The following is a 14,061-nucleotide window of genomic DNA, read 5'->3' on the forward strand; positions in this document are numbered from 1 at the left end:
GCTTAGTAAGAAATGAAGCCAGTGCTACCAAATGTATTGCTTGTCAGTGTCCAAGTAAACAAAATCAAACAACTGCAATTTCAACACCTGCCTCTTTGGAGATAAGCAAGGCTCCAAAAAGTGGATTTGAAGGAATGTTCATCAAGAAAGGACAGTGGGATTGTAGTGTTTGCTGTGTACAAAATGAGAGTTCTTCCTTAAAATGTGTGGCTTGTGATGCCTCTAAACCAACTAATAAACCTATTGCAGAAGCTCCTTCAGCTTTCACATTGGGCTCAGAAATGAAGTTGCATGACTCTTCTGGAAGTCAGGTGGGAACAGGATTTAAAAGTAATTTCTCAGAAAAAGCTTTTAAGTTTGGCAGTACAGAGCAAGGATTCAAATTTGGGCATGTGGATCAAGAAAATTCACCTTCATTTATGTTTCAGGGTTCTTCTAATACAGAATTTAAGTCAACCAAAGAAGGATTTTCCATCCCTGTGTCTGCTGATGGATTTAAATTTGGCATTTCAGAACCAGGAAATCAAGAAAAGAAAAGTGAAAAGCCTCCTGAAAATGATACTGGCTTCCAGGCTCAGGATATTAGTAGCCAGAAGAATGGTAGTGGTGTGATTTTTGGGCAAACAAGTAGCACTTTTACATTTGCAGATCTTGCAAAATCAACTTCAGGAGAAGGATTTCAGTTTGGCAAAAAAGACCCCAATTTCAAGGGATTTTCAGGTGCTGGAGAAAAATTATTCTCATCACAATGCGGTAAAATGGCCGATAAAGCAAACACTTCTGGGGACTTTGAGAAAGATGATGATGCCTATAAGACTGAGGACAGTGATGACATCCATTTTGAACCAGTAGTTCAAATGCCTGAAAAAGTAGAACTTGTAACAGGAGAAGAAGATGAAAAAGTTCTGTATTCACAGCGGGTAAAACTATTTAGATTTGATGCTGAGATAAGTCAGTGGAAAGAAAGGGGCTTGGGGAACTTAAAAATTCTCAAAAATGAGGTCAATGGCAAACTAAGAATGCTGATGCGAAGAGAACAAGTACTAAAAGTGTGTGCTAATCATTGGATAACGACTACAATGAACCTGAAGCCTCTCTCTGGATCAGACAGAGCATGGATGTGGTTAGCCAGTGATTTCTCTGATGGTGATGCTAAACTAGAGCAGTTGGCAGCAAAATTTAAAACACCAGAGCTGGCTGAAGAATTCAAGCAAAAATTTGAGGAATGCCAGCGGCTTCTGTTAGACATACCACTTCAAACTCCCCATAAACTTGTAGATACTGGCAGAGCTGCCAAGTTAATACAGAGAGCTGAAGAAATGAAGAGTGGACTGAAAGATTTCAAAACATTTTTGACGAATGATCAAACAAAAGTCACTGAGGAAGAGAATAAGAGTTCAGGTACAGCTGCAGCCGGTGCCTCAGACACAACAATAAAACCCAATCCTGAAAACACTGGGCCCACATTAGAATGGGATAACTATGATTTAAGGGAAGATGCTTTGGATGATAGTGTTAGTAGTAGCTCAGTACATGCTTCTCCATTGGCAAGTAGCCCTGTGAGAAAAAATCTTTTCCGCTTTGGTGAGTCAACAACAGGATTTAACTTCAGTTTTAAATCTGCTTTAAGTCCATCTAAGTCTCCTGCCAAGTTGAATCAGAGTGGGACTTCAGTTGGCACTGATGAAGAATCTGATGTTACTCAAGAAGAAGAGAGAGATGGACAGTACTTTGAACCTGTTGTTCCTTTACCTGATCTAGTTGAAGTATCCAGTGGTGAGGAAAATGAACAAGTTGTTTTTAGTCACAGGGCAAAACTCTACAGATACGATAAAGATGTTGGTCAGTGGAAAGAAAGAGGCATTGGTGATATAAAGATTTTACAGAATTATGATAATAAGCAAGTTCGTATAGTGATGAGAAGGGACCAAGTATTAAAACTTTGTGCCAATCACAGAATAACCCCAGACATGACTTTGCAAAATATGAAAGGGACAGAAAGAGTATGGGTGTGGACTGCATGTGATTTTGCAGATGGAGAAAGAAAAGTAGAGCATTTAGCTGTTCGTTTTAAACTACAGGATGTTGCAGACTCGTTTAAGAAAATTTTTGATGCAGCAAAAGCAGCCCAGGAAGAAGATTATTTGATAACACCTCATGTTTCTCGGTCAAGCACTCCCAGAGAGTCACCATGTGGCAAAATTGCTGTAGCTGTATTAGAAGAAACCACAAGAGAGAGGACAGATGTTATTCAGGGTGATGATGTAGCAGATGCAACTTCAGAAGTTGAAGTGTCTAGCACATGTGAAACAACAACAAAAGCAGTGGTTTCTCCTCCAAAGTTTGTATTTGGTTCAGAGTCTGTTAAAAGCATTTTTGGTAGTGAAAAATCAAAACCATTTGCATTTGGCAACAGTTCAGCCACTGGGTCTTTGTTTGGATTTAGTTTTAATGCACCTTTGAAAAGTAACAATAGTGAAACTAGTTCAGTAGCCCAGAGTGGATCTGAAAGCAAAGCGGAACCTGACAAATGTGAACTGTCAAAGAACTCTGATATCGAACAGTCTTCAGATAGCAAAGTCAAAAATCTCTTTGCTTCCTTTCCAACGGAAGAATCTTCAATCAACCACACATTTAAAACACCAGAAAAGGGTAAGTACTTTGCTGTTAAAGTTAAGCACAATTTTTCTTTCTTGTAATGTTTAGCTTGATGCAGACTCTTTGTAGGATACTAATGTTGGGATATAAATGATGCTTTGTGAACACCCCCAAAATATTTGAGCAATTTTTTTTCTCCCTTATTAAGTTCACAGTGAGGTTTCAAAGAGCAAGAGAACTTAGTTTAAGACATTTCAGTAACTGGAAGATACTTCTATCATGCTAGGGCAGAGCAAAAGAACTCGGTACAGTATACGGACTCATGCTTGAATCATGCACATTAACGTGAGTCTTTTTTTAAAGTGTTCATTTTCATTTGTTCAGTTTGTTTTGTCACTCAGAAAACATGATATCGAGGCTGGGCATGGTGGCTCACTCCTAGAATCCCAGCACTTTGGGAGGTTGAGGTGGGCAGATCACTTGAGCTCAGGAGTTCGAGACCAGCCTGGCCAACATGGTGAAACCCTGTTTCTACTGAAAATACAAAAATTAGCCAGATGTGGTAGTGCGTGCCTATAATTAGCAGCTACTCAGGAGGCTGAGGCAGGAGGATCGCTTGAGCACAGGAGATGAAGGCAGCAGTGAGCTGAAATCATGCCATTGCATTCCAGCCTGACTGGCTGACAGAGTGAGACTTTGTCTCAAAAAAAAAAAAAACAAAAAAAAAACCATGATATTGAGATGTTCTCATTTTATATGTTGTATGTCAGTCTTGCTCATTTATTAAATGAGCAAAGAATGAAACTACAGGGATAAATGAATATGGAAGACAATCAGATTGGTGGTATAAATTGAAGGATTCTGGCTTTTTATGTTTTAAAAGCATACTCATTCTGTTTCCCAAAATGTTAAAAAATGAAATATTCTTTATTTTCTAGGATTTAATTTTAGCCTCTTTAAATCTAATCCTATGGCCTTTTGGACTAGCACCCCTTCCTCACAGCCTGAGAGCAAAGGTATAGAACTAGCATTCTCAGTATGAGATAACAGCAGTTTTTAGCAGCTGGTAGCCCTTAGCAAAGTATTAATAACTGTGGTTGTATGAAATTAAGTACTTACCACTACAACATGCATGTTAAAGAATGCCAGTTTAAGCAAAGTACCTTTTGACTGGTGGCATGACACCCTTGTTGGTTTGTTTTTTAAAATGTACTGGGATGCTGATTTGTAATATACTTCATTGCTCTGTTATTTCAGGTCTGCTCAATGAAGACCTATGTTTTATTTAATGTTTATCTTTAGCCACTAACGTCTGCCCGCATTCAAATGTAGTGGCAACAGCATGTATACAGTATGGACGAGTGTCCCTGTAGGGCTGTTCTTTTGTGCATGGTTTAGAAAAATGTTGTATTTGAAAATGGACCCCATTTTTAACAGCCAGCATTCTATAAAGCTTGCATATTATATATGTTGCACAGATCATTTTTTAGAAGTGTGGCTACTAGAGTGGAACAAGTGGGATCTGTTGAAGGCCTTCAAGAACAGGTTAGGGAAGTGAAATCTCACCATTAGTGACCAGTAATACATCTTAGCCATGCCAAGCAAGTACAATGATAAAGTAACAATCTCTGATTTTTTTTTAAAGTATACCAGTTTTATTACTAGCTAAGGTAGCTCTTAATCTTTTATTTTTAAAGATACAGTCTTTGAGAAATGTGAAAAGTGTTAACTTAAAAGTGGATGTATACTTGCATACAATTTCTGTGAGCTCCAGGTTAGGAATCCCTGACCTAAGAACGAATGTGCCTATACACTACTGTAGAACAAAGAGCTTTATTCTGTTTTGAATCTGATAATGTCATTGTCCCAAGGGACCTTAGAAATGAAGACTTTAGACATGAGTAAACTGAGGCCATCTTGGCCTCAATCTGATTTACCCAAGGTGTCTTTACTGAGTAATAGCAGAAGTGGAACAAGCATCTGTATCTTACGGTGTACTGTTATTTCTCCTAGCTAGGAAATGATACTAAGTTTTTGTTTATAATGAAGGAGAGGGACAAATTTAACATTGTAAAAGGAAGGGCACTGGTTCTCCAGAGCAGTGTCATCCAGTAGAAGTAAAATATAACCTGTGTATGTAATTTAAAATTGTCATTTGGTGCAGTGGCTTGTGCCTATAATTCGTTACTTGGGAGACTGAGGCAGAGGGATCACTGGAGCCCACAAGTTCCAGGCTTCAGTGAACTATGATCACATCAGTGCACTCCAGCTCTGGGTGACAAAGCAAGACCGCATCTCAAATAAATAAATAAATACATAAATTTTCGAGTAGCCATATTAAAAAGAATAAAAAGAAACAGTTAAAAAGGGAAACAGATGAAAGTAATTTTATTGATATATTTGATTTAGCTCATTGTGTCCAAAATATCATTTTAACTTCTAATTAATATAAAAATGATATTTTACATTATTGTTCTTCACCAAGTCTTCAAAATCCAGTGTGTGTGTTTACACTTACTGTTAGCATGTCTTGATTTGGACTAGCCACCTTGTGAGGTTTTAATAGAATGTGGCTAGGCTACCATATTGGACAGCATAGCTCTCAGAATGTTTCCCTGTCACCAGTTGGTATACATGGCATGCTTCATGACCGGCTTACTTTATTAAACTCCTTTAGCCAGAAATAATTCTTTACATTAACAGATCAGAACAGGTTGTATATAGGTTTTTTCTCTTTCTAATTTTTTGCCCTTTGCATTGATGGTGGCTGGGGATGGGTTGTTTTCAGCCATGTGAATGGTCTTAGATTTTATATTGTTAGCTACCCATAGAGTAACAGTTTTTATTTAATTTTATCTAGTATCATGCTTGAACGTAGGCAAACTAGATGCAACTCTAGTCACCTTCCATTCTTGGCAATTGTTAACTTCCCTTACAGGAATTAATCACAGTTGGCTTTGGATTAGCTTCATATGTATACTAATACTTGTTTATGTTTCTTTAAGATTTTTTTGAATTGCTGCAAATGCATGAATATTTTGGTAAACTGTTGTATGCTAAGTATAGTTAGGCAACACTTTAAAATTTTTAACCTTTTAAATTCTAGAAATTAGTAGTAATTCTTTTCAATGACTGTTAAACACAAGATTTTTTTTTGTTTTCTTTGGTTTTAAATAGATTCTGTGTTCATTTAGGGTTTTTGGTAGAACACTAAATCAGGATGCTAATTCTAATTCATGATTATCGTACATCTCTGCATCAAAGTATATGTCTTTTATCAGTATGCTGTTTTAACCTATAGATAAGTTCCATGGTTGTTTTCAGTTAGAGTATTAACGTCAATACTTAATACCTTATCTTTGTCAATTTTTTTGACTGGTGTTACAGCAAAAGAGAAGAAAAAACCTGAAGATTCCCCCTCAGATGATGATGTTCTCATTGTATATGAACTAACTCCAACGGCTGAGCAGAAAGCCCTTGCAACCAAACTTAAACTTCCTCCAACTTTCTTCTGCTACAAGAATAGACCAGATTATGTTAGTGAAGAAGAGGAGGATGGTAAAACTTTTGTTATTTCAAAAACACTCTGTTCCCGCTAATCTTAGTAAAATTGGGAGTATGGTTTAATTATTTTAAGCCTGCCTCTTAGAACTTATCACTAATATCCTTGCAGGTAGATATTTACCCTAAATGTATGTGTAAATGGTCAATGGCTATAATGATCAAAAGGACTGCAATCATTAAGCAAGCATTTTTTGGATGGCTAATGTGCCAGGCACGTGTTTTGAGGGGATTTAAAATAATTATAATTTTGCTGGAGTCTTAAAGATGTGGAAGAGAGAGATAAGGCAGACAAGGTTCCAGTGGAAAACTTTGTATGCCGTAACAGTTTTTAAGCTGGACAGTTAAATAAAAGTCTCAATAGAATCAGCTGGACAGTGGTATACAGTATTGGGTTATGGGACAAGGAGATCGGAAGATGAGCTAAAATGAGAGCAGCTCAAACAAGATGAGAGGCTGAGCTAAAGCTCTAGCAGTAAGAGAGGTATTAAAGATATAAAATTGGCTGCAATTCAAATGTGGAGAGTGAGAAAGGGTGAAGTTGGAGGTAGTCTCTAAGCAAGGAAAATCCCCCAAAATTAACTAGAAATTCTTTTAATCAATTGTATTTTAAGATGAAGATTTCGAAACAGCTGTCAAGAAACTTAATGGAAAACTATATTTGGATGGCTCAGAAAAATGTAGACCCTTGGAAGAAAATACAGCAGGTATGTTAAGTGTAAAGGACATTTATAATGCTTTTAACAAGTCTTGTATTTAGAAGGAATAACCTAGTCTGATAATTTCTATAATTATCAATTTTATTATGCCCATGGTGATTTAAAGTACTTAAAACTAACAGGTGAAAATATTCTTTTCTGGGTGTTCCTTGTTTTTCATTAGTATGTACAGGTCTTGTTACCTGGGTCTGTAGATTATATTGATGACTACCATTGTAGAGAAGTTGGGCTTCATCTAATTTCGTTTGCTTGTGTTGTACTGATTTTTCAGATAATGAGAAAGAATGTATCATTGTTTGGGAAAAGAAACCAACAGTTGAAGAGAAGGCAAAAGCAGATACGTTAAAACTTCCACCTACATTTTTTTGTGGAGTCTGTAGTGATACTGATGAAGACAATGGAAATGGGGAAGACTTTCAATCAGAGCTTCAAAAAGTTCAGGAAGCTCAAGTAAGAACATCTCTAATAAATTTTCCTTTTAGTTCCATTGCCTTTGTTGATGCAGTAAACTTTAGAATGTTTTTATTTATTTATTTTTGAGACAGAATTTCACTCTTGTTGCCCAGGCTGGAGTACAATGGCATGCTCGTGGCTCACTGCAGCATCCACCTCCCAGGTTCAAGTGAATCTCCTTCCTCAGCCTCCCGAGTAGTTGGGATTACAGGCGCCTGCCACCACGCCTGGATAATTTTTGTATTTTTAGTAGAGACGGGGTTTCGCCATGTTGGGCAGGCTGGTCTCGAACTCCGGACCTCAGGTGATGCACCTGACCTAGAATGTTCTTACCAAATAGTAATAATGGGTTGTGGCTACTAAATGGGTTTAAGGGTCTAGACTAATCAGCTATGGCCAGGAAAGAAGGAATTTTAATTTTGTTCTACACAGGAGCTATATGCCAAAAGCTACAAAACACTGATGAAATAAAAAAAAATCTAAATTAATGGAAAGGTATACTATTCATGGATTGGAAAACTCAAAATAACTAGAATATCAATTTTCTGAAATTGATCTATAGATTTAACAGAACACCAGTCAAAACCCCTTCAGGAATTTTTTTTTTTTTTTTCCGGCGGGGGATGGAGTTTCGCTCTGTCGCCAGGCTGGAGTGCAGTGGGGTGATCTCTGCTCGCTGCAACCTCTGCCTCCCAGGTTCAAGTGATTCTCCTGCCTCAGCCTCCCAAGCAGCTGGGACTACAGGCATGTGCCAACCACGCCCAGCTAATTTTTGTATTTTTTTAGTAGAGACGGGGTTTCACCATGTTGACCAGGATGGTCTCAATCTCTTGACCTCGTGATCCACCCACCTTGGCCACCCCAAAGTGCTGGGATTACAGGCGTGAGCCACCGCGCCTGGCCAGGAATTCTTTATGGATATACACAAGTGAATTCTAAAATTTCTTTGGAAAGAAAAGATTGTACACTTGTTACAGTTGATGAATCTACACTGACACATCATCACCTAGTTTTTACCTTTTTGTCAAAAATTTTTAACTGTTGATACAATCGTGTGACTTTTATTAAATCTGTGAATGACATTGCATTTTCAAATGTTCAGAAAACTAACTTTGCATTCCAGGATAAACCTCACTTGGTCATGGTATAATTTTGATATGTGATTGCATTCAATTTGCATAAATCTTATTATAAATTTTTGGGTTTATATTTATCAGGATGCTAGTAGTTTTCTGATACTGTCTTTGGTTTCCATGTAAGAGTAATGCTGGTTGGGCCCAGTGATGTGTGTGTGTAGTCCCAGCTATTTGGGAGGCTGAGTAGGAGGATTGCTTGGGAGTCCAGGAGTTCCAGGCTGCAGTGCGCTATGATTGTGCCTGTGGATAGCCACTGCTCTCCAGCCTGGACAACAACATAGTGAGACTGCCTCTTAAAAAAATGGTAATACTGATATCATAAAATGAATTGAGAAGTATTTTCTGTATTGCTGTTTTCTGGAAGAGTGTGTGTTGACTTGGTGCCATTTTCCCTTTAAATATTGAGCATTTTCACCAATGAAACCATGTCTGGAGTTTTCAAAAATACTATTGATTTCTCTTCTTTATTATTTCCTTCTTGCCTTGGGTTTATTTTGCACTTTTTTCTAGTTTCTTTTTTTTTTTTTTTTTTTTTTGCTTTTGAGACAGTCTCGCTGTGTCTCCCAGGCTGGACTGCAGTGGCATGATCTCAGCTCACTGCAACCTCTGCCTCCTGGGTTCAAGCAATTCTCGTGTCTCAGCCACCCGAGTAGCTGTGATTATAGGCGTGGCTGATTTTTGTATTTTTAGTAGAGACGGGGTTTCATCATGTTGGTAAGGCTGGTCTCGAACTCCTGACTTCAAGTGATCCTCCTGCCTTGGCCTCCCAAAGTGCTGGGATTGCAGGCATGAGCCACTGTGCCCAGCCTAGTTTCTTAATTAAAAAAAGCTTAAATTATGAATTTAAAATCATTCTTTATTTCTAGTATAAGTATTTAATACTATAAGTTTCCTTCTAAGCACTTCCTAGCTGCAATCGGCAAGTTTTAATATGTGATATTTTCTCTTTCATGCAGTTCGAAATATTTTATTTTCCTTGAGACATTCTTTTTGATCTGTACATTAGATGCTACTGTGCCATTTCCAAATATTTGGTGATTTTCCTTCTGTATATCATTCTCTTATTGATTTCTAGTTTAATTCCTTTATGGTTTATGAAAATATTTTGAATAATTTCAGTTCTCATAAATGTTGTGAGGTCTTGGTGAATGTCTTATGTGCACTTGAGAAGAAAGTAGAGTCTCTTTTTTTGTTGACATTGTGCCATTGGCAGTTCCAGTTTTTTTGGGCTGCTCTAGCACCCAGGCTGGGTTATAGGAGTGGCAGAAAAACTCCATGTGGATCTTAACCTCCAGATTATCTCTCTGGTCCCAAGATCCTTATTCTTCCTGTTTTTATCCACCTTTACAAGGCTTCTTAGAGGTGCTCTGTATGTTTCAGTGTAGGCATCTAGTTATAGGTTTTGAGGAGAGATAGGGTGAAGTGTGTTTATTCTATCTTCTCCAGAAGCCCAAGTTCTCAATTCCCTTTGAAATAGATTGTATAATCATTTTTGTAAATTAGCATTTAAGTGGCATAGTATTTTGTGACTTCCTCTTTGCAGAAATCTCAGACAGAAGAAATAACTAGCACAACTGACAGTGTATATACAGGTGGGACTGAAGTGATGGTACCTTCTTTCTGTAAATCTGAAGAACCTGATTCTATTACCAAATCCATTAGTTCACCATCTGTTTCCTCTGAAACTATGGACAAACCTGTAGATTTGTCAACTAGAAAGGAAATTGATACAGATTCTACAAGCCAAGGTAAAACTTGATATATGTTTATCATGTATTACATAAGGGACACTTTATTTGAGAAGATAGACTTTTAAAGGCAGATCCTGAAAACTCCCTTTAAAACAAATTTTGATATGTATAAAGGGGCATCTTAGTAGTAGTAATAATAGTCAGAAAAATTGTACTGTCTTGCCAACAAATAAACATGTTTTTATTGATAGAGTTGTGGTTATTAGGGAATACAAAGCATTATGACTGACCTATTTTCCTGAGTTTAAAAGACAATAGTGTTGTTACATGTAATTTCCTTTGTGATAGTGTTTTCATTTAAATATTGTTTGAATTATATTATCACTCAAGCATATTCGAAGTGTTTTAATTATGAAGAAATTGTAGAAATATTGTAATAGGGATTTAAGAAAGTTTTATGGTACTACTTAAATGTTGTTTCTTATTTTCTCTAATAGTTTCAAAGCTTGCTAAATTAATTATTCAGTTACAGTAACATTTGGTATTGCTTTCTCTTTCATTTCGATTTTGGGGATGGAAGTGGGAAGTTTAAGTTGTATTGCTTTGTGTACATTACCTACTTTTTAAAGATAGCCTTCAGTGTCACAAATATTACATTTATAGACATTTGAGAGTCTTAATGTGCTAAAAGAGGAAGATGACTTCATACCTAAAACCTCATACATTTTCATGTGAGGAAAATAAGGCATGGGGCTTTCAGAGATCATGCAGCTTCACATTAGCAGAATTAAGAGAAGACCCCAAAAGTCCTCATGACGAAGTGTAAATGAGACGTTTGATTTTTACGAGCTTATTTATAGTACAGAACACAAAAAGTTTTTATACAGATGTTTCCTAAAACGCTTCCTTTGACTGAATGCTTGCTTTAGAGTATAGTGGGCTCCATAGAGCAGAAACTGTAGTTTAATATCTGGCTTAATATAGATAGCTGTACATCTCATTTATAAAAAATAATTTTTGGCATGCATTTGGTGTAGTATTGTAGTATTCTTTGTGAATAGCACCTGTAAAATTAGTAATACTGAAGTAGCTCAGAATTGGATGTATTTTGTAACTTGACAGAATTTAAATAACTCCCCTCATCCCAGAGTATACAAGGCTCTACTGTTCTCTCTAGGTCCTGGGTAAAGCTTTGATATTCAGCACAAATGAAATAGTAAATTGTTCTTTTTCTTTTGCCAGGGGAAAGCAAAATAGTTTCATTTGGATTTGGAAGTAGCACAGGGCTCTCATTTGCAGACTTGGCTTCCAGTAATTCTGGAGATTTTGCTTTTGGTTCTAAAGGTAAGATCAAGAGGAGGGACTTTTAATGACATTGTGACAGAATCAAGCACAACTGAAAAACTAGTTTTTTGTTGCAGTATATAACTAAGTTAGAAGTTTCTTCCCTTACCCCCCAGTTTGTTTAGTGTTTTAATAATGAAGGGCTTCTACACTTTATTATTTTTTGACATCAATATAATCATAAGAATTTTCTCTTAATTTTATATAAGCCATGCTGATAGTCCTCCCCATTCTGAAATGCAGAACCATTTTCGAGCTTTGGAATGACTCTGACTTTGATCCTTATTCTTTTAACTATACTTTCAGATTTGATTTGTTAATATTTCAGGATTTGTGAGTTTATACTTTTTAAGGATATGATTTTGTAGTTTTCTTTTTCGTACTATCTTTGGATTTCAGTATTAGGGTTGTGCTAATTTATTGTGCTAAGTTTATAATTGGTGTGCTTGCCCATCTTCTTTAGTGGAGTTTCTATTTTTAATCCATTTTGGTAACGTTTCTAGAAAAGAATCCATTTTCCTGATTGTATCCAGTTTACCAGTGTAAGGCCATTCATTATATTTTCTCATTCTTATAATATCTTTCACATTGCTCTTTATAGCACCACTTAAGTAGTTCTAGTACAAGGTGTTTGATTTATGGAATACATTTTATTGAGGATATGTGTTAAATGATTAATGCAGTTCAGAATTCTGTTCTTTCCTCCTCTATATTTGCACTTTTTTCACAGCTCCTGCCACCTAGAAACACATAAAACTTTTAGAAATTACCTCCAGATGTGATGTTATGTTGGAATTTGTGGCTTCACTGATGTCGTTTATTTTTGTTTTAATTTATTAAATAGCCTGAAATCAAAGGGTAATGTGTCAGCAAATAAGCAATATAGTAGGTACACTTACACAAAAAAATCCCCAAAAAATAGATAGGCTCCTTGTTACTCAGTGTAGCCTTTTTGAAGTATTATGTCAATATTGGACACTAAAGTGTAAAGTAGACAATACTCACATATCAGGAGGAAACCATGCCTAAATAAGCCTTATGCATTGACATTCACTTCTCACTACCACTTGTCATTTTTATTCACCAAGCACTTGTGTATTGAATGCTTACTTTAGTTAATTTAGATTGTGCTTGTTAAAAATAGTATTTGAAACTGTAAATGCCCTGCAGTCAGTTTTGTTTGTATCCACAGGTTTTCATAGGGAATCTTTATACTTTTGTAAATTTCCGGATAATTTAGAGTTTCAGTCTTATTTTCTCTAATGTCTCAAAGCTTGCTAAATTTGGCCGGGCACGGTGGCTCACGCTTATAATCCCAGCACTTTGGGAGGCCGAGGCAGGAGGATCACGAGGTCAGGAGATCGAGACCATGGTGAAACCCGGTCTCTACTAAAAATAGAAAAATTAGCCAGGCGTGGTGGCGGGCGCCTGTAGTCCCAGCTACTTGGAGAGGCTGAGGCAGGAGAATGGCGTGAACCCGGGAGCGGAGCTTGCAGTGAGCCGAGATTGCACCACTGCACTCCAGCCTGGGTGACAGAGCAAGACTCCGTCTCAAAAAAAAAAAAAAAAGCTTGCTAAATTCATTATTCACTTACAGTAACATTACTGTAGACCCAGTTATGACCCGTGAGACCCAGATATTGATATATTACAAATACTTTTACAAGTGGGAGATTCTAATGTGTTCCCAGGGTAGAGAACCACTATTTTGAAATAATTTTGAATTCTTCTGCCACATGTCCCTTGGGGTTATTTTTTAAATTTTTGCTTTTGGCAAAAAAGTTGCTGAACAATTTTGTGTTTGTTTTTGAGACACGATGTCACTCTGTTGCCCAGGCTGGAGTGCAGTGGCATGAACACAGCTCACTGCTGCCTTGACCTCCTGGGCTCTCAAGCAATCCTTCCACTTCAGCCTCCCAAGTAGCTGGGACCACAGGTGTGTACCACCATACCTAGCTAATTTTTACATTTTTTGTAGAGACGGGTCTCACTATGTTGCCCAGGCTGGTCTCAAACTCCTGGGCTCAGGCAGTCCTCCCACCTTGGCCTTACAAAGTGCTGGGATTGTAGGCATGAGCCACTGCACCTGGCCCTGAACAGTTATTTTTGAGCCCCCAAGTTGGTATCTCATCCAGATCCGTGGTTACTGTTCTCAGGAAGTTCCCATGCAACCTGTGGATTTTGTTCTCAGATCATTCCTTTGCAATACAATTCTTTTATGTCCTTAAGAATTTTTGTCTTTCTCTTTTTTTGAGACGATCACTCTGTTGCCCAGGCTGGAGTGCAGTGGCGCAGATCTCAGTTTACTGCAGCCTCTGCTTGCTAGGTTCAAGTGATTCTCCTGCCTCAGCCTCCTGAGTAGCTGGGATTACAGGCGTGCGCTGCAACACCCCGCTAATTCTTTTAGTATTTTTAGTAGAGATGGGGTTTCGCTATGTTGGCCAGGCTTGTCTCGAACTCCTGACCTCAAGTGACCAGCCCGCCTCGGCCACCTAAAGTGCTGGGATTACAGGCGTGAGCCACCACACCCGGCCCTCTCTGTCTCCTCTTTAAAACCAT

At 37.6% G+C, this 14,061-nt stretch overlaps 1 protein-coding gene across 1 annotated transcript; it reads left to right on the plus strand.

The window, feature by feature from the left end:
* Positions 1–5: 5 nt before the first annotated feature.
* On the plus strand, positions 6–11,786 carry LOC116464582 (E3 SUMO-protein ligase RanBP2-like; the record flags this gene model as incomplete). Its single annotated transcript, XM_032147847.2, has 6 exons — positions 6–2,652; positions 5,986–6,156; positions 6,774–6,866; positions 7,150–7,328; positions 10,011–10,215; positions 11,401–11,786. Coding segments are annotated over 6 exons (3,423 nt in total), but the record flags the coding sequence as incomplete, so codon positions are not given.
* Between the last annotated feature and the right edge of the window lie 2,275 nt (positions 11,787–14,061).

This window comes from Hylobates moloch, unplaced genomic scaffold, assembly GCF_009828535.3.
Source record: "Hylobates moloch isolate HMO894 unplaced genomic scaffold, HMol_V3 SCAFFOLD_1057, whole genome shotgun sequence".
In the NCBI taxonomy this organism is placed as follows: Eukaryota; Metazoa; Chordata; class Mammalia; order Primates; family Hylobatidae; genus Hylobates; species Hylobates moloch.